The 24,818-nt window shown below is 35.9% G+C and overlaps 1 protein-coding gene across 5 annotated transcripts in view; it reads left to right on the forward strand.

The window, feature by feature from the left end:
• Nucleotides 1-1,037: 1,037 nt before the first annotated feature.
• Nucleotides 1,038-24,818, forward strand: part of LOC106064841 (embryonic polyadenylate-binding protein B-like) — a 29,563-nt gene continuing 5,782 nt past the window's right edge. Inside the window, exons 1-9 of one of the 5 annotated variants that reach the window (XM_056015024.1) lie at nt 1,038-1,302; nt 3,061-3,119; nt 4,734-4,931; nt 5,698-5,907; nt 6,316-6,484; nt 6,591-6,745; nt 11,656-11,847; nt 12,029-12,180; nt 13,982-14,511. In XM_056015024.1, coding sequence (XP_055870999.1) covers nt 5,701-5,907; nt 6,316-6,484; nt 6,591-6,745; nt 11,656-11,847; nt 12,029-12,180; nt 13,982-13,985 — 879 coding nt within the window. In that variant the 5' untranslated portion in view covers nt 1,038-1,302; nt 3,061-3,119; nt 4,734-4,931; nt 5,698-5,700 and the 3' untranslated portion in view covers nt 13,986-14,511. Of the gene's footprint in view, nt 1,303-3,060; nt 3,120-4,733; nt 4,932-5,697; nt 5,908-6,315; nt 6,485-6,590; nt 6,746-11,655; nt 11,848-12,001; nt 12,181-13,981; nt 14,512-24,818 lie in introns of those variants that run through there. The other 4 variants (XM_056015020.1, XM_056015021.1, XM_056015023.1 and 1 more) reach the window with 4 other exon arrangements.

A 24,818-nucleotide genomic window follows, 5' to 3' on the forward strand; every position in this document is an offset into this window, starting at 1 on the left:
CATAAAACACTGAACCATAATCTTCAAATACAAAAACAAAATTTAATAAAGTACTCTGAAAGACACAAAGATAAAGGCACATTCCTCGTCCCATATGCTAGGACAAATTTGTACAAACACTCCTTCTTCCCTAGCGCTATTAGAGCATGGAATGGGTTGCCTGAGCTAGCCAGGAAAACCAGTGACTTGGCTGAATTTAAGTCATTGGTTAATATGCATGACTAAATGCATGACGCGTAGGACGTAATCATCTTCTTTTTTGAAGTAACGTCTGTATTATATAAGATTAGGAAGATTAAGATTAGATTTTATAGTGTGTAATTTCCTTTTTTTTTTATACTGAATAGGTACTTTTTAGCTCCAAACCCCAACTGGAAGGGGGGGGGGTTAAACTCAAAACCCCTTTTGCTTCGCTCATAGAATTTTGAGTGTGTATTTTGCTTTTTTTTTATATTGAAGAGGGGGTTATCGTAAATTTTGGAGGGGGTTTTAAAATCAAAATCTTCCTTAACTGCGCTGTTGGAATTTGGGGATTGTTGTTTGCATTTTTTTGTTTTGTTTTATAGAAGAGGGGGGAATCAACTGCAAAAACCTCTGGTAGGGGGTTTATAACTCAAAACCCCCTGTATGGGGTTTTAAACTCAAAGCCCCTGTTAGGGGGTTTTAAACTCAAAACCCCTTGGTATAGGGATTTGTATCTCAAACCCCCCTGATAGGGGTTTTTTAAATCTCATAACCCCCTGGTAGGGGGTTTTACACTCAAAACCCCCTGGTAGAGGGTTTTTAACTAAAAACCCGATCGGCTGTGCTGTTGTAAAAGATGATTTGGTATTAAAATCTCACCTAAGATAAACAAAATGAAAGCAAAATCAGTCACTTAATTCCGCCCCCCCCCCCTTGTGGGAGGGGGGGGATTTCATTTCGGGGGGGGGGTTGTCCTCCTGTCTGGTAGCCCTACTTGTATTGCAATACCATGACCGCCTTTCCTTACAATCCACTTTCCAGTTAGGTTTCATGTATATGACATCGATTTTATTTTTAGCATCAGGAGGAATACCCGAACATGTATTTCCGCAGTATTACAAGGAAACATGTTTTGATCAAATAGCCTAGCAATAATAATTGGAAATGTTTAATAGGACTACGATAAAAAACATTTTTTGTTAGGTACCTCAAAAAATCTAATTCAATGAATATCTCACCTTTAATTTGATATAAATATTTCGGTGATATAAGGTTTGTACGATGGCAGAAGCAGATCACCCATATCCAGTTCCGGAGAATCAGCTAACTATTGAGAAGGTAGGTTTATCAAAAAGATATAAGCTAACTTATGGTTAGAGGAAACATAGAGTGTGATATAGGCCTACTCACATTGAACTAAATCTAGATCTTTAGGACATGCTACAATAGGACGATTTGTTATGAATTTTAAAAATATAAATTTTATTATTAAATGTAGAGATACTTTTCAACAGCTAATAAAGGCTGATCTTGGAAATAATTACCCCACACATCATAATAACAAGCATAATATTATAAAAAATCTTTTTTCAATCTTATCTAAGTGGAAGAACCGCACATCACTACTGAAAAAGCTCCTCCCTTTTCCATATAAAACATCATAAATTAATTAGTACTAATTGACTAACTGTATTTTTTTATTGATTCGTTTATTATCATCAATTATGAATAATTCTGCAGAATTTCAAGTTGATTCGAGCATGAAAAGTGTGAGGAAAAACGTAATAAGGGAAATAACTAAATATACAGCCACATCTCTTTATAATGGCATATATTTACCATTTTCGATGCCAAAGAAAATAATTTATTGCCAATAATTAATTAACTAATTGTTTTTTTTTTAATTGATTCATGATTTGTCAGGTAGGTCTACAAGAAATAATTGTGCAAAATTTCAACTTGATCCACGAATGGGTGTGAGAGAACTAACGTGTAAAAAATTGTACCAGACAGAGTGAGTTTATATAGGCCTAAAAGCTTTGAAAAAAAAAAAGTCGAATTCTATGTCCACCGCTATCAAACTATAGGCTTGAATATTATAGACTGCGCGGTATCAGAAGTGGCGAATATCGTGCCCTTTAATAGAGAAATCACTGATTAACGGTTAGGAAGTTTGGAACACGAACAAGATGGAGATTAGGACATAGAGTCATAGAGCCAAAATATTTCAATCAATCGATAAGATTTGTGCGATGTTTGACTTTTAATAGTCCGAGACTTGATAATCCGACACCCCCAACGCAGCGTCAACGTAAATTCATGTAGGCCTACCCGGCTACCGGTAATTATACTGTAGTATTTTTGTACAAGGTAGGCAGGCTTAAACTGTTACTTTGTACAGTAGCTGAAAGCTGAAGCCATAGACATATAACTTTTTTTTTTTTCAGATCAATATATTTTTCATCCATTGTTTTATTTTATACCCTTGAATTTCTGCGAAAATACTTTTATTATTGCATCACGATTAGGGTGAAAATGCAACGGCGCCTGGTGATTACATATGCCCAACCTGCGATCGCAGCTGTGTGTCAAGGATTGGTCTCTTTAGTCACACAAGAAGTTGCAAATGGAAAAGATCGTCTCTCGAGACGTAAAATGTCACAGATCTATGGGGCAGATGTTGTAAAGATCATTTGTTTCTGTGGCCCGCGGTTCACAAAGTTGTCATGTGGCCAACACAACGAACAACCGCCTTGACTTTCCCCCACCTAATGTCAGGTACCCATTAGAGCTGGGTGGACTTAGAGGCACCCTGAAGATCACGAAAGAAAAAAAAATCCAATTTTTCACCAGGATTCGAACCCGGGACCTCCGGTTCGGAGACCAAGCGCTTTACCACTCAGTCACTGCGCCTCCTCTTGACATAGGCTATTCGGGAAAATTCTTTGAAGTACAGGTAATCCGATACCCATCCAGTCCCATAACTGTAGGAGTATCAAGATTCAAGAGTATGCGATTTGAAACACATCTACATCGTAAAATCTCGTAAAAGATGTTATCCGTAAAATGTTTGACATGTTTTGGTTGTTCCTTCAGAGTTGAAGATATCTACTTCTAGTCTAAACCTCCCGAAGGACGATGGGAGATGGCAACAGGTAGGGTATGAACCCGGGACCAAGCAGCCGCATAATAAACTTATACATATATATATAATAATAAGTATTTAATAAGCTTATATATATATATATTATAAATCAAATAAACTTTTAAAATTTAGTTTAGTTCCCATCACTATTAGCTTAGCGTGCTATGTTCCCTAAGAGACGGCATGGAGGATTCCAATATAAAGAACAGATGCAAAAAAAAAAAAAAAACAAGATGCACTATAATACTTTTACTAACTAATTCCTACTTTATGTTTAAATAAAATTGGATCGGATTAGATTCCGATCGGTTCTGATAAGATCGGATCGGATCAAATCGGATGGGATCATCATTGAAAGAAAACGGCTACATTGGGATCAAGCCCACGACATTCGCGTTATTAGAGCGATGCTCTGTCAACTTCACTGCCAGTTTCGGGAATTTCGAGACTTTGGATCAACCTTTCCCTTCCACCCACCTTCCACCCATGACTTTAGTGTAAGCAAATAGTAGAAATTAAAACAATAAACATGTAAAATATTAACATTAAAAATAAAAAAAAGCTTATATGAAGTGCACCAATTAGTTAGGATCAGTCATTTAATTAAATTTGCAACAAGCCTCATACGACAATCTATAATAATAATAATAATAATAATAATAGTAATAATAATAATAATAATAATAATCTTTATTATTCGTAAGGAAATTTGTCTTACAATCTGTGCATTACACCAAACAAAAAACATTATAACTATAAGAAATCAAAGTGTACTAATTCAACTAATACCACCACTTCAGTCAAGTTCTATTTCTTTCCCTTGGAAAGGGGACTAATTCAGCTAATACCACAAATTCAGTCAAGTACTATTTCTTTCCATTGTTTGAGATACCAAACAAAGTAATTTATTACCAACAGTTAATTAACTAATTGGTTATTTTTTAAAAATTGATTCTTGTGTTGTCAGTAAAAGAAATAATTGTTCAAAGTTTCAGCTTGAACCGTCATTGGGTGTTGGAGAAAAAACGAGTCCAAACTTTTGGCCAGACAGACAGACAGACAGAGTGAGTTGATAGAAGCATTGTAAAAAGGCAAATCACTTTCTGTCACTCAGCTCACACCATGCGCATCTCATCCGGCCTTCTTTAGTTTTAGAATTCAAAGTAAAACGTTGCTGTTACAGCTCTTCTTTCTGCCTGCATCATTTATGTCAGCGTCTAAGAATGTCTCTCAACCACTGCTCTCTCGGAACCTCTAGCAACAAAGGTTTGACCCTAACATGACTCTCTCTCTCTCTCTCTCTCTCTTCGTAATAGTGTGTGTGTGTGTGTGGGGGGGGGTCTTCATTGTCAATTAACAAAGGGCTGCAACATTCCAAAGTCCGGGCCTACCTTCATTAACATTACATCGAGACACAGGTTAGCCAATAGATGAAATGTGTAGGGTTTCATCTCCTTAGATAATTGAACACGTGATTTCTCCGACACCCATTCTCGGATCAAGTTGAAACTTTAAACAATTGACTTTTTTTTTGTTTTTAAATATAAGTTTAATTATTTTTTTAATCCATTTTTTTTACGCAGGATATATCTCTTAATCTAGACGTATTCATTTATTTCTAAAGCCTGCCAGTCTTGTCAAAAGTGTCACCTCTCAAAAAGGTTCTGAAATAGATTCAAAGCGGACTAGAGAAGAACATCTTTTGGAACGCACGAATCGTTACCAGGGTGTCAATTTGTATGTGAAGAATCTAGACAGTGCAGTTGATGAAGAGTGGTTACGCAAGGAATTCTCCAAGTTTGGAACTATTACCAGTGCTAAGGTCAAGCCTCTTTTCTAATTTAGTTTCTAATATGGTAATACGTTCAATGACATGAATATTCTGGTCATGCATTTTTGTTGTAATACTTGAAAAGTTTCTCCTTTCAGGCCTTTCTATCTATAGGGAAGATGATGTAAAGGTCATCTGTTTCTGTGGCCCATGGTTAACGAGGGTTGTCATGTAACCAGCACAACCACCAACCGCCTTTACTTTCCCCAACTAATGTCAGGTACCCATTAGAGCTGGGTGGACTCAGAGGCGCCCAAAGATCCCGAAATTAAAAATCCCAGGATTCGAACCCCGGTTTGGAAGCCAAGTGCTTTACTCCTCAACCACCGCACCTCCGAAAAACCATATTAAGCAAATTTATTTCTGATTTTCTATTTGTTAGCGTGTTTTACAAATTTCGGATGTTCCTTCAGATTTGAAGACGATCTCATCCTATCCTAAACTTCCCTCAGGACGACGGTCGTTGATGTCGGGCAATGTTCAAACCAGGGACGATCGGGACGACTGTCCAGAGCGCATGTCACACCACCATCTTTTTTATCTTTTAATGGGATATCTACAGATTAGATCTATTTTTTTTTAATGTTTATGTCAGGTAAATTTAGAAACTGCAGAAGTTGCAAGGTTAAAAATACAATATGCATTTGTATTACAGCATATCTGCAGGCCCTAAAAGTAACATTAAGCGAAACTTATTCAAGTATTAAAATGCTTTTGATAATTAATTTTTATATATGACATACAATTTGTTTTGTAGGTGATGGGAGAGGGTGGTAGGTCCAGAGGTTTTGGTTTTGTGTGCTTCAGCTCACCAGAAGAAGCCACAAAGGCAGTTACAGAAATGAATGGTCGCATTTATGATGACAAGGCCAAGCCACTGTACGTGGCTCTTGCTCAACGCAAGGAAGAACGGCGAGCTCTGCTTGCTGGCCAACAAATTCAGAAACTGGCCACAATGCGACTACAGGTAGGCACATCCATCCATTCATCCATCCACAACTATCTATCTATCTATCTATCTATCTATCTATCTATCTATCTATCTATCTATCTATCTATCTATCTATCTATCTATCTATCTATCTATCTATCTATCTATCTTATCTATCTATCTATCTATCTATCTATATATCTGTCTGTCTGTCTGTCTGTCTGTCTATCTATCTATCTATCTATCTATCTATCTATCTATCTATCTATCTATCTATCTATCTATCTATCTATCTATCTATCTATCTATCTATCTATCTATCTATCTATCTATCTATCTATCTATCTATCTATCTATCTATCTATCTATCTATCTATCTATCTATCTATCTATCTATTTATCTATCTATCTATCTATCTAAAATATATGCTGTTCATTCTTTAGAATGCACAATCCAATCCAATCTTGAATGCTGGTGGAGCTGGAAACTTGGCATCAACAATGCCTCAGGTGCAGAGAGGTTTCTTTGCACTTGCTATGGCTGCTAGTGTCCCTTCCATCAGACAAGCACGCTCACCATGGGCTCTAAGTGTTAGGCCAAATCAGGCTGCAGGTTAGTCTTGATAACTAATCAATATTTGATCAGATACTTTTGTGAGTATGTTTATATGTATATATTTTATTAATTATATTTATTTTTTAATTTAATTTTTTTTCAGGATCACAAGCCTCCATCAACCAAATTAGAACCCAGGTTACAACTGCTCAAACCCAGATGCCACCTTCTACTGTTATCTGCCCTATTACTGGACAGTCAGTTCCAGGTGACAAGCCGATAACCAATCCTCCAGGTGCTGGAGCTATTTCACAACAGGCATGCCACAATACTTACCCAACGTCTGAAAAAGCTGTCAAATGAAAAACAAATCTTTCTTGGCTTAAAATTTTCGCTAAATGTCAACTTTAGTAATGCTCATTTTTAAACAGTGAAAACTATCGATTTTTAGCATCTATAAGCTTTGAAGAACGACTCTTGAAAGTGAGTTATGTCTAACTATATGAGCTAATCAGTTCATCTTTCATTTCTTCACAGTACTGTGGAGTTCCTCTTTTTTTTTTGTCAGCCAAAGTGTTGATTTGTAGTAGCTAAAATTTGTTTATTTTATTTTCTTGCTATCTGAAACCCAGCAGTTTTCTGTAGCATTTACTCTCGAAGGCTTAAATTATTTTTTCAGCCTAAGTGTTTAGTGTCCAATTTTCACAACCGCTAGTGAATACAGCTTTAATTTGACTGATGTTCATCTTTCTTTTCCACAGTTCGCTCATGACGGCGGATACCTAGATTGAATGGGTTTTAATAGTTATCCATCTTTCGTTATTTTTGTATTTAAATGAGTAAATTTCTTCTAATGTTTGGCAATTATGCAACATCTAGTTTTTTTTCTCCACCACCAACTAGTACTTTTAGCTCTTTTCAGCACTGATCTCCATGCCAACCGCTCTAGCTGCAGCCTCCACTATTGAAGTAAGGTCTTGTACCTGGTCTGCATGTTCTCATACGAGGTCTATTTAATATGAAAACCTGAGATGAGAAATAGGTCGCCCGTTAATAGTCATTGTAAGAGTGAATCCTTCTAGAGTTTCGAACATAATATGCTCCAAAAATATGTTAAAAATGACGAATGGTTTAAATCCTTTTAATAGAGAAGTTATCAAGCGGTAGAAGCAAGTGGTAGCAGCAAGTGGTAGCAGCAGCATTGGATTTGAACCCGTCTTTCTCTTGATCATCTATGAAATATCATCTTACCATTTCGTAATGGCTTCTAGACACAACTATTCATAAACACTCAAGGATTGCAGGGATTAGTTCTCTTCAGAAATGTGTTCACCCACCCCATGAAGATCATATTTCTTTACAATATTGTTTAAATAACTTTAGGAAAGTATAGAGTTACAAAGGTTAGGCCAAAATGTTTAACTGTCATTAACTGTCATATGTTGTCTAAAGGGAGCCTACTGTATAGCCATGACTTTTTCAGCCTTATCAAGACTTTTTGGTGTGACAAACTTGATATTTTTCTTTTTGCTCTTCTTTTAAGGCTTTCTCCGTTCAATTTTTTTTTCATAATCTCCAAGAGTTCTCATTGTTTACATGTGATCATCTTCACAAGTTCTCATTGTTTACATGTGATTATCTTCACAAGTTCTCATTGTTTACATGTGATTATCTTCACAAGTTCTCATTGTTTACATGTGATTATCTTCACAAGTTCTCTTTGTTTACAAGTGATTATCTTCACAAGTTCTCATTGTTTACACGTGATTATCTTCACAAGTTCTCATTGTTTACATGTGACTATCTTCACAAGTTCTCTTTGTTTACAAGTGATTATCTTCACAAGTTCTCATTGTTTACAAGTGATTATCTTCACAAGTTCTCATTGTTTACAAGTGATTATCTTCACAAGTTCTCATTGTTTACAAGTGATTATCTTCACAAGTTCTCATTGTTTACAAGTGATTATCTTCACAAGTTCTCATTGTTTACAAGTGATTATCTTCACAAGTTCTCATTGTTTACAAGTGATTATCTTCACAAGTTCTCATTGTTTACAAGTGATTATCTTCACAAGTTCTCATTGTTTACATGTGATTATCTTCACAAGTTCTCATTGTTTACAAGTGATTATCTTCACAAGTTCTCATTGTTTACAAGTGATTATCTTCACGTTCTCTTTGTTTACAAGTGATTATCTTTACAAGTTCTCATTGTTTACAAGTGATTATCTTCACAAGTTCTCATTGTTTACAAGTGATTATCTTCACAAGTTCTCATTGTTTACATGTGATTATCTTCACAAGTTCTCTTTGTTTACATGTGATTATCTTCACAAGTTCTCATTGTTTACATGTGATTATCTTCACAAGTTCTCATTGTTTACAAGTGATTATCTTCACAAGTTCTCATTGTTTACAAGTGATTATCTTCACGTTCTCTTTGTTTACAAGTGATTATCTTTACAAGTTCTCATTGTTTACAAGTGATTATCTTCACGAGTTCTCATTGTTTACATGTGATTATCTTCACAAGTTCTCATTGTTTACATGTGATTATCTTCACAAGTTCTCTTTGTTTACAAGTGATTATCTTCACAAGTTCTCATTGTTTACAAGTGATTATCTTTACAAGTTCTCATTGTTCACATGTAATTATCTTCACAAGTTCTCATTGTTTACATGTGATTATCTTTCCAGAACTTACTCCCCCTCTTTCTCGTTTGCTCTTTATTTTTTACACATGTCATTCTCGAATGGTCAGTGGTTCCTGCAACATTACTGATGTCAGACATACACGTTAGTGTATAATGTCTGACCGTAGTGACCTGTAGGGAGGATCATTCTTGAAAGACTGATTGACTGTACTAAAAGCGTTGTTGATAGCATGGTTGTTTATATTAGAATGAGTTACGATTATGTAGAGCTAGTGTGTATGTAAAGGCTTATAGTTTATTAACAAAATTAGTTGCTGTACCACTGAGTTGCTGTGTGGTTGCTGTGTGGTGAGTTGCCGTGTGGTGAGTTGCTGTGTGGTGAGTTGCTGTGTGGTGTTGCTGTGTTGTGAGTTGTTGTGTGGTGTTGCGGTGTGTCTCTGTGTGGTGTTGCTGTGTGGTGTTGCTGTGTGGTGTTGTTGTGTGGTGTTGCTGTGTGGTGTTGCTGTGTGTCTCTGTGTGGTGTTGCTGTGTGGTGTTGCTGTGTGTCTCTGTGTGGTGTTGCTGTGTAGTGTTGCTGTGTGGTGTTGCTGTGTGGTGTTGCTGTGTGGTGTTGCTGTGTAGTGTTGCTGTGTGGTGTTGCTGTGTGGTGTTGCTGTGTGGTTGCTGTGTGGTGAGTTGCTGTGTGGTGTTGCTGTGTTGTGAGTTGTTGTGTGGTGTTGCTGTGTGTCTCTGTGTGGTGTTGCTGTGTGGTGTTGCTGTGTGGTGTTGCTGTGTGGTGTTGCTGTGTGGTGTTGCTGTGTGGTGTTGCTGTGTGGTGTTGCTGTGTGGTGTTGCTGTGTGGTGTTGCTGTGTGGTGTTGCTGTGTGGTGTTGCTGTGTGGTGAGTTGTTGTGTGGTGTCTCTGTGTGGTGTTGCTGTGTGGTGTTGCTGTGTGGTGTTGCTGTGTGGTGTTGCTGTGTTGTGAGTTGTTGTGTGGTGTTGCTGTGTGGTGTTGCTGTGTGGTGTTGCTGTGTGGTGTTGCTGTGTGGTGAGTTGTTGTGTGGTGTCTCTGTGTGGTGTTGCTGTGTGGTGTTGCTGTGTGGTGTTGCTGTGTGGTGTTGCTGTGTTGTGAGTTGTTGTGTGGTGTTGCTGTGTGGTGTTGCTGTGTGGTGTTGCTGTGTTGTGAGTTGTTGTGTGGTGTTGCGGTGTGTCTCTGTGTGGTGTTGCTGTGTGGTGTTGCTGTGTTGTGAGTTGTTGTGTGGTGTTGCTGTGTGGTGTTGCTGTGTTGTGAGTTGTTGTGTGGTGTTGCTGTGTTGTGAGTTGTTGTGTGGTGTTGCTGTGTGGTGTTGCTGTGTTGTGAGTTGTTGTGTGGTGTTGCTGTGTGGTGTTGCTGTGTGGTGTTGCTGTGTTGTGAGTTGTTGTGTGGTGTTGCTGTGTGGTGTTGCTGTGTGGTGTTGCTGTGTTGTGAGTTGTTGTGTGGTGTTGCGGTGTGTCTCTGTGTGGTGTTGCTGTGTTGTGAGTTGTTGTGTGGTGTTGCTGTGTTGTGAGTTGTTGTGTGGTGTTGCTGTGTGGTGTTGCTGTGTGGTGTTGCTGTGTTGTGAGTTGTTGTGTGGTGTTGCGGTGTGTCTCTGTGTGGTGTTGCTGTGTGGTGTTGCTGTGTTGTGAGTTGTTGTGTGGTGTTGCTGTGTGGTGTTGCTGTGTTGTGAGTTGTTGTGTGGTGTTGCTGTGTGGTGAGTTGCTGTGTTGTGAGTTGTTGTGTGGTGTTGCGGTGTGTCTCTGTGTGGTGTTGCTGTGTGGTGAGTTGTGTGGTGTTGCTGTGTGGTGTTGCTGTGTTGTGAGTTGTTGTGTGGTGTTGCTGTGTGGTGTTGCTGTGTTGTGAGTTGTTGTGTGGTGTTGCTGTGTTGTGAGTTGTTGTGTGGTGTTGCTGTGTGGTGTTGCTGTGTTGTGAGTTGTTGTGTGGTGTTGCTGTGTGGTGTTGCTGTGTGGTGTTGCTGTGTTGTGAGTTGTTGTGTGGTGTTGCTGTGTGGTGTTGCTGTGTGGTGTTGCTGTGTTGTGAGTTGTTGTGTGGTGTTGCGGTGTGTCTCTGTGTGGTGTTGCTGTGTTGTGAGTTGTTGTGTGGTGTTGCTGTGTTGTGAGTTGTTGTGTGGTGTTGCTGTGTGGTGTTGCTGTGTGGTGTTGCTGTGTTGTGAGTTGTTGTGTGGTGTTGCGGTGTGTCTCTGTGTGGTGTTGCTGTGTGGTGTTGCTGTGTTGTGAGTTGTTGTGTGGTGTTGCTGTGTGGTGTTGCTGTGTAGTGAGTTGTTGTGTGGTGTATGTGCTGTGTGTCGAGTGGGTGAAAGAAAGAAAACACCTTGCTTTAAATTATCTGTCTGTGTGATGTATATGAATATGTATATAAATTTTGCAAACGCAGTACGGAAAGCTTTCCCAGATGATTAATTACATGATTGGGTCAAACTAGTAAAAGTGTTTTTTTTAAAGGAATTTGTAAACAATGGTAAAAAAAAGCATATATTAGTTTTATGGATATAAAAGGTGCTGTAGAGTTCATAAGGTAAAATTAAGTTAAATATTTTATTGTAAAAAAACATTTCTAGGCCCAAAAGTCTGTGACCAGCCTTGATCAAGATCTTCTTAAAGCAAATAGGTCCTTAAAGTTGCTCACCAGTACCCAGGAGCAGAAAGGGACGAATGAAGACAAGCTATTGCTTCTGTCTCACATGCTTATGGAGTTGGACGATTCTGAGATGCTGCAACTGTTTGAATCTCACGAATCACTTAAACTGAAGGTCAGTGCGACAATATCCCAGCTACTCATGGGCGTAGCCAGAAATTTTTGAGGGGGAATTTTTTCTTCCCCCGACAATATATATATATTTGTATGTATGTGTGTGTGTGTGTACATAATTTATCTTTATTATATTCTAACCCTTCATTCTTTAGGAATACGTTTATTGTGCCCTAGAATAGGTTCTTCCTGGAGTTAGTGGAAAAAATGTAGACTCCCCGCTCTTGCCAGCAAGGGGGTCTGAGAAGCGCTGTGAGCTCCCCCAGCACGGGACGAAGCCTCGCAGCCAAGCACTATTTCCGGTATTGAAAGCCAACAAAATACATATTCTGAGGTATCTACAGTGCATTATCCTGCTATCCTGCTATTAAAAAGTTTTATTTCAAATACCTAATGTGCTATTCTTACGGACTTAGATCCTCCCGCTCCGTTGGGCGGCAAGCTGTTTCCACCAAAATCTGTCACTGGCAATGTCTGTAGCCTCTTCCCACCTGCTCTGAGGACCTCCATGAAAGTGTGGCGCCAAGTTGTAGATGTCCCTGTTTGCGTTTTCCTCATAATGGCATCCATGTCATCGCAACTCTATTATGCGTAATTCATTTAGTCGGAGAAGATGTCCCGCAAACCTCAGCCGACGGTATGTTACAACCTTACTAAGGGGTCGACTCCCAGTTCGGCAAAGGATTTCCTTGATTGAGACCCGATCTCTATAACTGACTCCTAAAATCCGTATTAGCAATCTTTGTTGAGCCACATTAAGTGTTATTCAATTTCAGCAGATGACTATTCACTGCACTTAATTAATGGAGTCCAACCACTGGTAGAAATGTGTAACCTCTATTGACTACGCTTTTGGAATTAGGTGACTGTAGTTTGCTTTATATTTTATATTGAAAAGGGAAGTTATATCGCCAAAATCATCTGTTGCGGGGGGAGGGGGGTTAAACTAAAAAATCTTCAGAGTTGGTGTTTTTTTAAATTCAAAACCCCATTTAGCTACGCTCATAGAATTTGGTGACTGTAGTGTGCTTTAGAATAATATTGAAGAGAGAGGAAGGGGATTTTAAACTCAAAACCATCTGGAGGGGTTTTAAACTTTAAAAAAAGTCATCTGGAGGAGGGAGATTTATACTCAAAACCCCCCATTGGCTTGGCTACGCTCAAAGAATTGTAGTGTGTAATTTGCTTTTTTTTTATATTGAAGAAGGGGTTTTATCGTAAATTTCGGAGGGGGGTTTAAACTCTAAACATCCTTTGGCTACAATCATACAATTTTGAGTGTGTAATTCGCTTTTTTTTTATATTGAAGAGGTAGTTTTTAGCATCAAACCCCGCTGGAGGGGGGTTTTAAAGACGAAACCCCTCTTGGCAACGCTCATAGAATTGTGGTGAGTGTGTAATTTGTTTTTTTTTTTATATTGAAGAGGGGGTTTTATCGTAAATTTCGGATGGGATTTTAAAATCAAATCTTCTTTAGCTGTGCTATTGGAATTTGGGGATTGTCGTTTACATTTTTTTTGTTTTGTTTTATAGAAGAGAGGGGGGATTTAACTGCAATCCCCCCCCCCCTGGTAGGGGGCATTTTCCTCCTCACACGCTTCCATCAAAGGTGCCTTCGCTCCATAATGGGCATACACTGGTAAGACTACATTGTGCTGAGGCATGGTTTAGTATTAAAATCTCACCTAAAATAAACAAAATCAAAGCAAAATATCAGTCACTAAATTCCGACCCCCCCCCCTTTTTTTTATTTCGGGGGGGGGGGGGGCGGGTTTGAATCCCAACCCCTCCCCGGCTATGCCCATGCAGCCACTTATATAAATTTATTCATGAACATAAAAACCAAAAAAAAATGTTTGATAAGTAACATATATATATATATATATATATATATATATATATATATATATATATATAGTATATGTATATATAATCATAGCTAATGTAAATTCTAGACACCAAATCTTTACAACGAATGTAAATTCTAGACACCAAATCTTTACCCATTGTTCAGTATATAATCACAACTAATGTAAATTCTAGACACCAAATCTTTACAACGAATGTAAATTCTAGACACCAAATCTTTACCCATTGTTCAGTTCTACTACACTGTATACCGTGTCCAATTCTAGGTAACAGAAGCGGTAGCCGTGCTTCAAACTCGTCAAAAGAAGTAAATTAATTAATCAAGAAAGAATTTAACTTGATGGTCTTCAACAGATGCATAAGTTGTTGTTTTTTGTCTGTGTGCGTTTTAATACTTTTTCAATCTCTGAACTGTGCTAAACGAGAATCTGATTGATTGTTTTGATTGGGGAAGGGGGCTCCTCTATGGCCTATTGTTATGTCACAATCTATTGTTCCATAGTTCCATATGTTATATATTTATATGTGTTCAGTGATTGTGGTACAGTGATTGTGGTACAGTGAGGTTTGTATAATATTTTCTTTACACTTGTAAAATGTTTTATTACGAAAAAAAATATTCTTTTGAATAAGTAAAAAGACACAACTTTATGTTTTTATGTGATTTTTGCGCTTATTCTGCATGTAATATAAACTGAAGCTAGGCCTAACTCTTTCAAAATGACCGGTATACAATAGTGTATTCAAGGTTTCCATAACATGGCAAATAGTAAACAGAATACAGAAGTATTGATAAGCTTTACATTTTTAACTCATTTTGTAATTTGTGTGCATATATAGAGCTAGATTTTAAATTAGAATAAAACAAGGTTACAAAGACAGTTTGTGTGGAAACACAAACTTAAAATCGGCCCCTGAATTGGTCCTCCCAGGCAGGCTTCAATATTTTCAGAAAGAAAATCCGAATGAAATTATATCAAAGACAAATGAGAGATAAGAATGAAGAAAGAAGATTGACAGATTTTGTGTAGTGCCCCAACGGTGCAGCAGATCAAAGGATAGGTGCAAGCATGGGCGTAGCCAGGATTTTTTTTCGGGGGGGGGGGGTTTGGGGGGGGGGATTTTTTTTTCTCCCCCCCCCCCAGCGCGGGGCGAAGCCCCGCCGCCAATCGCTATTTCTGGTATTGAAAGCCAACAAAATGCATATTCTGAGGTATCTACACTGCATTTTCCTGCTATTAAAAAGTTTTATTTCAAAAACCTAATGTGATATTCTTACTGACTTAGATCCTCCCGCGCCGTTCGGAGCATTTGACGTCAAGCAGTTTCCATAAAAATCTGTCACTGGTAATGTCTGAAGCCTCTTCCCACCTGCCATGAGGACCTCCATGAATGAGTGGCGTCAAGTTGTACTAGGATATCATTGCAACTCTTCTTATGCGTAATTCATTTTGTTGGAGAACATGTCCCGCAAACCTCATGCGTCGCTCTCTCACAATCTTACTAAGGGGTCAACTCCCAGTTCGGCATAGGATTTCCTTGATTTAGACCCGATCTCTATAACTGACTCTAAAATCTGTCTTAGCCATCTTTGTTGAGCCATATTTAGTGTTTTTCAATTTCGGCAGATGAGTATTCACTGCAGTTTATTAATAGAGCCCTGCCACTGGTAAAAATGTGTAACCTCTCTTGAATACGCCCTTGGAATTAAGTGACTGTAGTTTGCTTTAGATTTTATATCGAAAAGAGAAGTTTTATCGTCAAAATAATCTGTTGGGGGTTTTCCAACTCAAAATGCTCTGTAGGGGGATCTTAAACTCGAAACCATCTGGAGGGGTTTTAAACTTTAAAAAAAGGCCATCTGTAGAAGAGGGGTTTAAACTCAAAATCCCCGATTGGATTGGATACGCTCAAATAATTTTAGTGTGTAATTTGCTTTTTTTTTATATTGAAGAGGTATTTTTAGCATCTAACCCCTCTGAATGGGGGCTTAAACCCAAAACCCCTTTTGGCAACGCTCATAGCATTTTGAGTGCGTAATTTACTTTTTTTCTTACACTGAAGATGTATTTTTTAGCTTCAAACCCCCCTGGCGGGGTGTTAAACTCAAAACCCCTTTGGCTACGCTCATAGATTTTAGAGTGAGTAATTTGCTTTTATTTATATTGTAGAGGTACTTTTTAGCTTCAAACTCCACTGGAGGGGAGTTTAAACTCAAAACCCCTTTGACTACACTCATAACATTTTGAGTGTATAATTTGCTTTGTTTTTATTATTAAAGAGGTATTTTTTACCTTCAAACCCCGCTGAAGTGGGGTTTAAACTCAAAACTGAGTCAAAACCCATTTAGCTACGCTCATAACATTTTGAGTGCGTAATTAGCTTTTTTTTTATATTGAAGAGGGGGTTTATCGTAAATTTTAGATGGGGTTTTAAAATCAAAATCTTCCTTAACTGTGCTCTTGGAATTAAGGGATTTTCGTTTGCATTTTTTTTTGTTTTCTTTTGTAGTAGAGGGGGAGTTAACTGCAAAAACCCAACGTAGAGGGTTTAAAAGTCAAAACCCCTGGTAGGGGTTTTTAAACTCGAACCCCCCTGGTAGGGGGTTTTAAACTCAAAACCCCTTTGGTTGTGCTGGGGCAAGTGATGGTTAAGTATTAAAATCTCAACTAAAATAAACAAAATCAAAGCAAAAAAGCAGTCACTAAATTCAAACTCCCCCCCTTCGGGGGGGGGATTTCATTTCGGGGGGGGGTTGAACCCCCAACCCCCCCCTGGCTACGCCCATGGGTGCAAGTGAATACAAAGTTAGATGTGAACCTGGCCTAACTAGTTCCCCTTTCAGACCTTGTGGTCTATAGGGCAGATGATGTAAAGTTCATCTGTTTTTGTGGCCTACGGTTAACGAGGGTGTCATGTAGCCAGCACAACGACCAACCGCCTTTACTTTTCCCTAACTAATGTCAGGTACCCATTAGAGCTGGGTAGACTCTGAGGCGCCCAAGGATTCCGAAGTTAAATATCCCATTTTTCACCAGGATTCGAACCCGGGACCCTCGGTTCTGAAGACATGTGCTTTACCACTCAGCTACCGCGCCTCTCCAGGCCTAACTGAAGTCTTATAAGCAAACCCCTCTAACTTTCAAGAAAAACTATGTAATTTCACATTTTTGAAAATAGTATATTTTAAAACTAGAACATTTAATCTACATGTTTCACTAGCTATTTACTACTTATTTGCTGTAAATATTTGTATGTGAGCATTTTTAGACACCCATCCCTTACACAATTTTCCTTAGCAACCATTGTTTATTCATCATTTGTAAGGCTATAACATAATTGTAATTAATAATGTAAAAGTTAAAAATGCGAAATAATGAAAGGCTAAGTAAATCTGAACAGGAAAAAGTTACAGTAAGGAAGGTAACTCTAAAAAATTTTTAAAATAGTTCCAAAATATAAACTTCACATGTTGGATATTTTTTCTAAAATTTTTGTTGCTTTGTCAGTGCTGGACTTACTGTGCTTTTATTTTTGTTGTGAGTATTACTATTTTGCTTATTATTGAAAGCCTGAACTGTTTATTTCAAAATGGGAAATAAAAAAAAAGGCCAGAAAAACATTAAAAAGACAATTTCGTGGCAATCAACACACTTGTCCTACAACTAGCTATGTGATAAAAATTTGTGAAATTTTATTTTTTTAATTTTAATAGTAAATTATTAAAGATCTTGTTCTGAGCTTTCCAACGAGGTATAGAATGTTAATATAGGTCCAATTGATAAAAAAATGTTGTAAAATTTGACGCGTTTTCACTTATACATTGAAGCAATGGAATCCCAGGAAGTGAGACTTTCTGAAAAATCGAACTAAAGTGTATGTCATTTCGCTAATTTTCATCACTTTGATAAAAACTATATATCAAATTAAAGCTTAGGATGTGCTTAATTAAGTTATCCAATTGTTTTATAAAATTTATTTGCAGATTTTTTTTTTTCTTTTTTTAATCAACTAAAAATGACATTATTATAATTTATTTTTGTAATAAAATATTATTTTATTTTTAGATTTTTAAATTCTTTATAATACATTATGGAAGCACTTGTTCTGAGCTTTCCAATGATATATAGATTATATCTATACGCTCAAGAAGTTAATTTTATTTTTTTTTTTTAACGCATTTTTGTTCATACTATATGAGGTTTTCTGAAAATTGAACAAAAATGCGTAACTTTTCGCTAATTTTTATTACATAGCTAAATATATATATATAAAAAAAAAAGCATAGGATGTGCCTACTAAAAGCATTTGTTGTATAATATTTTATTTATATTAATTTTTTTTCTAATTTTCTTAACTATCCGGTATTATCTTAATGCTTTGTTTTGCAATTAAATATTTATTTTGCTTTATTTTATTTGTTTAAATTGTAGATTATTGAAGCAATTGTTATTTACCAAACAATAATATATATAGTTTATTGTTGTAGGTGAAACAGCTTTAAAAAAAAAGCATATTTTTTGATGCGTTAACATAGGATAATGTTTTCTGAAAATAGAACAAAAACATATTTCATTTCTTTAATGTTTATCAGATAGCTAAAAAACCAATTAAAAAAAAAAAGCTTAGGATGTTTTGTTTTTTTTACTTCTTTTTAAATATATTTTATTAATTTGTTTAATTTTTGTGTGTGTGTAAATGTAAATTTGAAGATATATAATAATGAATGACCTTATTGCCCCAGGCCAGTGCCATATATGGGCCAAGAAGCAGTAAGCGTAAACTATATATACTGTTCCAGATCACACTTATTGGCTCAACCCCCTCTATACTGTCAGCCTTTTTATTACAAACATCTAAAATATAGTACCTTACGTAGCTAGTGTACTGTTGGCTGCTTGACTACATTATGTACTGTTTTGTAATAAATTTGCAGCTTGTAAGATTTTGCCCCAGTGTGCTAATATTATTTAGTGGCCTTTAATCATCATAAAAATGATTGAGAAACAAGGGAATCTTCTATCACGGGTCCCCCCTTATGCTCTGGACCTGAGGAAGTTGCCCCACTCACCAACTTATAAGTGAATCAGAAGACATTCAATTGATTATTATTTTTGATGAAAGTATAAGCAATGTATTGAAGAAGGTTGATGTAATTGATGAGGGATAAATAATGAGTTTGTAATTAAGGCACTGGATATGATGATGGGTTAATATGATATATAATGAAGCTACATATTACTAGGTTACGCAAATATATAAATTGAAATTTATTTCTATATACGAATCTTTTATTATAAATTACCAAACAAGATATAACTCATTTCTGGCTTGAAAATATAATAGTATGATAGATCTAGAATGATAGTAATAGTCATGCTTTACGACACACTTTAAACCATTAAATTATTGCTTTTTCATGAGTTGGGTAAGCTCCTGAGCTAAGTTTTAAGTAATTTTTTTAAAATCTCATCATCTTAAATGCATTTTGGCTAAAGCATTAGTAATTTGTAAAGGTGCGGTGGTTGAGTGATAAGGGTTAGGGTTAAGGGTTGAGCTTGGCTTCCAAAACCAGGGCCCCTGAGGTTTAAATCCTGGAGAAGACTGGGACTTTTAATTTTGGTATCTTTGGGCACCTATGAGTCCAACCAGCTCTAATGTGTACCTGACATTAGTTGGGGAATAGTAAAGACAGTTGGTCGTTGCGCTGGACACAGAAATTAGTTTTATACATCACATGCCATACAGACCACAAGATCTGAAAAGGGATTTGTTTTTTTTCTTTTTATTTTCTTAATTTATTCAATTTTATATATGTATTAAGAAATAAATGAAAACTGAAGAGTAAACTAAAACAAAGCTATATAGAACAACACATGAACTGACGAAGGAGACTTGGACAGTAGCACACAAACATATATATATATATATATATATATACACATATATATATATATATATATTAATGGTGCACCGAATAGTACTATTTGATATTCGGCCAGAGCCTGATATGACCAGATAGTAAAATTTGATATTCGTCCGAGGCTGGATATCTAAGTGTCTTGTAAATAGCTTGTATTGCTGAACATTTTACGAAACATACCTATATTTGCTGGTATTATTTTTTTTTCCTTTATATACCTTATTGTTTTAAACTCTGTTACTGATTGATTTATTGAAGATTAACAATATTTATAAACAGAAATTAATCTGTGTAGCATGAGCGTGTCTGTGTGTATTATATATATATATATATATATATATATATATATATATATATATATATATATATATATATATATATATATATATATATATATATATATATATATATATATATATATATATGCATCTAGATTTACAGCTGGATATAGACTGCCTATTCCTATATTTCTATCTATAAAGTCTAGGATAGACATCTGCACATTGAATGATTATTTTTTTAAATCACAGTAGAGTAAATACTGGGGCACTGCGGTTGAATGGTTAAGCACTTGGGTTCCGAACCTGAGGTCCTGGGTTCAAATCCAGATGAAGACTGGGATTTTGAATTTCGGGATTTTTAGGACGCCCTTGAGTCCACCCAACTCTAATGGGTACCTGACTTTAGTTGGGTAAAATAAAGGCAGTTGGTCACATAACACCCTGCTTGTTAACCGTTAGCCAAAGAAACAGATGACCGTAACATCATCTGCCCCATAGATCGCAAGGTCTGAAGGGAAAACTTTATTTTTTTACTTTTTAGAGTATCTACTGAGTCTAAATAGATCATAGAATATAGTGACAAGACTAGAACTAGAAAAATAGTAAATTTAGACTATTTTAGACTAAGATTTTTATAGATAATAATTATTTTATGATTATATAAATTACTCTTAACTCTAGGACTAGATTTATTACAGTCTTATCTTTTTAATACATCTAGATATATTTATTAGGCATATCATTACTAGATCTAGATGATTATTTTCAATCCATCTAAATTAGCATATTATCTATCTGCTATCTATCTTTCTAAACAAGACTAGTTAGATCTAAAGTCTAAAGTTTAGTATTAAAAATTAAAGTATTTTTACTCGAAGACCTGCCCAAGGGCTAAGGCTAAGTCAAGTCTAAGCTTAAGCATAAGCTTGTCTAGAATAGTTACTTAAAGTCAACAGTCTGTCTACACTAAGGCTAAAGGCAGGCTCTTTAGTCACTTTAGATGCTAAAGTCTTCTAAAGCTTGTTTAGAATAGTCTAACTCACTCAGTCCTCAGTAACTGACTGTAACTTAAGTCTAAGTCTAGATCCAGTAATAGATCTGATTTCAAAACTTCATAAATCTAGTCAATCTAATCTAGATCTAAGATACCAGATCTAGACCTAGTATATCTTATACTTATATCTACAATGTCTACACTTAGACTCTACTCATCTAGAATCTATTCTAGATCTAGTATCTAGGCCTAGTATTTTCAAGGCCAAGCCCATAAGTTAAGTATAACTTAGTAAAAGTCATAAGTCTAAGGCCCAAGGCAAGAAAGGCATTCTATCTATATGATTCTTAGATTCTATTAATTATAATTATTTTCTATATTTATTATAATTTTAATCTAGATCTAGAGTCTAGATCTAGTTAAAAGAAGTTATCATCTAGCTATGATTATAATTAGATTTAATTAGATCTAGATCTATGTCAATTTATGATTTATAAATTAAAATTTAATTAGTCTACAAATTAGATCTATAATCTACATTTGTGCAGTCATTTGAGCAATCAATAGATTATTACTTATCACTTAAGGTAGATCTGGCTGAAGAATCTATACTTATAATCTAGATCTAGAATTCCAGAGAACATTTTCATTACGAAGATGTTTTATTGTTTACACCTGACTACAGTAAAAAATAGGCCAAATTAGTGCACTGTAGTCACGTGACTGTAATTAGAAACTTATTTTGTTTTCGCAATGTAGATACTACATGCAGGACAGAAATGCTATTATTAAAAATCCTTGGGCCTAGAGATTTCAAATCTTATGTAGAAGTAACAGAAAAATGCATATACTACACACAAAAATAATGATAGAACAAAATGTGTCAATTTGTTCATTCAAAGATGTGTACGTAAATGCAAAAATTCAAGGTCAGTCCCATTGGCCGCCATATTAACATTAATGAACTTTGGGTACCTCACATAAATGAAGAGAAAAAAAAAACCTTGGACATACAAAGCAATGTAGATAATTTAGAACTATGTTAAAATGGATTATCTACACGAAATACAATATTTTTTTGTAAATGAAGCAATACGAGTCTTGTAATAGTTCTGCAAATAATAACTATTTTTATCACTCAAGTTCAACCCCAAAAAAATTTACATTAAATTATTATTTTTTTTTTTTTTTAGTTTTTTAATTTAAAAATGTATATTTTAAACCTAAAAAATCGATATGGATTCCTAAATAACATTTTTTATTTACTAATTAAGCAAAAAGTCATTGTCACTAATTTTCAAAGTAAAAAAAAATTAAAAATGGCCGCTCAGGTTTCCCGCAATTGTAAAACTGTCAACATCCGGGAATTTCGCATAGCTACGACTACAACAACTATTGAGTCTGTAGCAAGCAAAATTACAGAGCTCCCTAATACCGATAGTGAGACAAATGTCACTCCTGGTCCTTCTGCCAAGAAAATTAAAATGCAAAGTAATATTCTACCAGAAGAAAGGAACTTAAACAATACCAACTCATTTATTTTAATGGATACTAGTATTCTGTTTGCTTTTCTATCTGCTACTGTTGCATGTGATGTGTGCTCCCAGTTCACCTTATCTGTAGAGCTCGATGACGAAAGACGGAGTGGTTTCGCCCATGAAATTATATTAAGATGCAGTAATTGCAATGAATGGGAGACAAGATTCAAAACAAGTAGAGAGGATTGTGGCCACAAAGAAATGAATTTAAGAATGGTATCATTTGCAAGAGCCATCGGAAGAGGATATAATGCACTTGATATGTTTACATTATATCTCAACAGCCCTCCGCCAATGACCAGAAATAACTACAAAAAAATGTTTACATTGCTGAAGCTAGTAAAAAGGTAGCCATGGAAAGTATGGAGAAAGCAGTAACAGAGTTAAGGGAGATATCGAAAAATTCTGAAGATGATGTAGTTGATTGTTCTGTTTCTGTTGATGGGACATGGCAACGCAGAGGTCATTCTAGCCATCACGGAGTGGTAACGGCTATTTCCGTTGAAAATGGAAAGTGTATGGATACAGAAATTCTTTCCAATATTTGTAAGGCATGTCAGCATTGGGAAAAAAGAAAGGGAACAGTTGAATATGAGTCCTGGAGGTTACAACACAATTGCAAAATTAATCATGCCGGTAGTGCTGGAGCAATGGAAGCTGCAGGTGCAGTCAACATTTTTATGCGCTCTGTTGAAACCAGAAATATCAGATACACTCAATATTTAGGTGATGGAGATTCTTCTTCATACAAAAAAGTGGTCGATTCTAAGCCATATGGAGAGAAGCCTATCGAAAAACTGGAATGCGTAGGCCACGTCCAGAAAAGATGGGGGACAAGACTGAGGCGGCTAGTAAATGACAATAAAGGACGAAAGCTTGACGATGGCAAGGGCATTAGTGGTATCGGCAGATTAACCAGCAAAAAAATAGACACACTCCAAAATTACTTTGGATTTGCCATCCGTCAAAATAGTGGTAATTTGGATCAGATGAAAGCAGACGTCAAAGCTGTCCTTTTTCATGTTGGATCGTCTGAAAAAATACCAAGACATGATTACTGCCCTGACAACTCTTGGTGCAAACACAAGCTTGACCCAAAGTCTTACAAGCATAAAAATGGTCTCCCTGAAGCTGTGATAAAATTTTTGGAACCCATTTTTGTAGATCTGGCAAATGAGGAGCTGTTGCGAAAATGCACTCACGGAAAGACACAGAACAGAAATGAAAATTTGAACAAATTGATTTGGGAAAGATGTCCTAAAGAATTGTATGTAGAGAAAGAAACTATAGAAGAGGCAGTGTATAGTGCTATCTCTTATTTTAATGATGGAGCAGTATCAATCATTAAATGTTTAGAATACCTCGGTATAGAACCTGGATACTACACATATAAAAAGTGTTTTGACCGCGACAAAAAACGCATTCGTTTTTCTGACATCAAGTCGTCAGAAGCAGCAAAGAAAAGAAGAAAAACATTAAGAGCCATAAAAAAAGGCTTCCTGGATACCACAGCAGCTTCAGAAGGGGATATGTACACATCAGGAGGGCATTAAAAGTCATCTGTAAGTAAAATAAAGAATATTATATGTTTTTTTTCCAGTTTTCCAAAAAATGATTTTTTCTCTATAGGTGTCCAACATTTGAAATTGATAACTTGATCAAATATTGCTCTATGGCTTTGAAATTTGCCACATACATTCCTTATATCTTTGTGGAGGGCCCCTAGCAGTTTCATTGCAATACATTAAAGGGATTTTATAAAATTAATTTTTTAGTGGACCATAATGAAATAACTTTCCATCTTTTTAGTATTCTATGTTTTTGAAAATTAATAAAAAAAAAAAGTTTTCATTATATCTTATTAAAACTGGTAGGGGACCTCAAGCATTATATTCTAAGCTTATTTGCCAAATCTGAAAGTTAAGACTTCATTAGGAGCTGAGTTAGAAGTGTTGAAATATACTATATATTTTTACTATTGTGGCGGCCATCTTGGACCCATTTTTGCATAATTTTTTTTTTTTTTTTACTCAACCTAATTTTATGGTCCCTTCAATGTAATTATCTAGAAAAAAACATTCCTAATGCAAAATTAAGAAAATTAGGGTCTCTGAGGGGTTTGCTACCTTAATTGTTTTGAAAAGGCTCAATCTCTTATTCGAATCCTCAAAAAAAAAAAAAAAAAAATTCCGCAAAAAAAAAATGTACAAGAAAATAAAGTTTATAAGATTACTATTCGTTTTAAGTTGGGTCTAACTTATAATGCATACTAATTAGCTTTTTCTCTTTAAAAAACTGCTTGCATAACTGATTTAAAAAAAAAATTAGATTTTTCGCTTTCAGGAAAAAAAAAGTAGCCGTTGCATC

This window comes from Biomphalaria glabrata, chromosome 17, assembly GCF_947242115.1.
Source record: "Biomphalaria glabrata chromosome 17, xgBioGlab47.1, whole genome shotgun sequence".
Lineage (NCBI taxonomy): Eukaryota > Metazoa > Mollusca > Gastropoda > Planorbidae > Biomphalaria > Biomphalaria glabrata.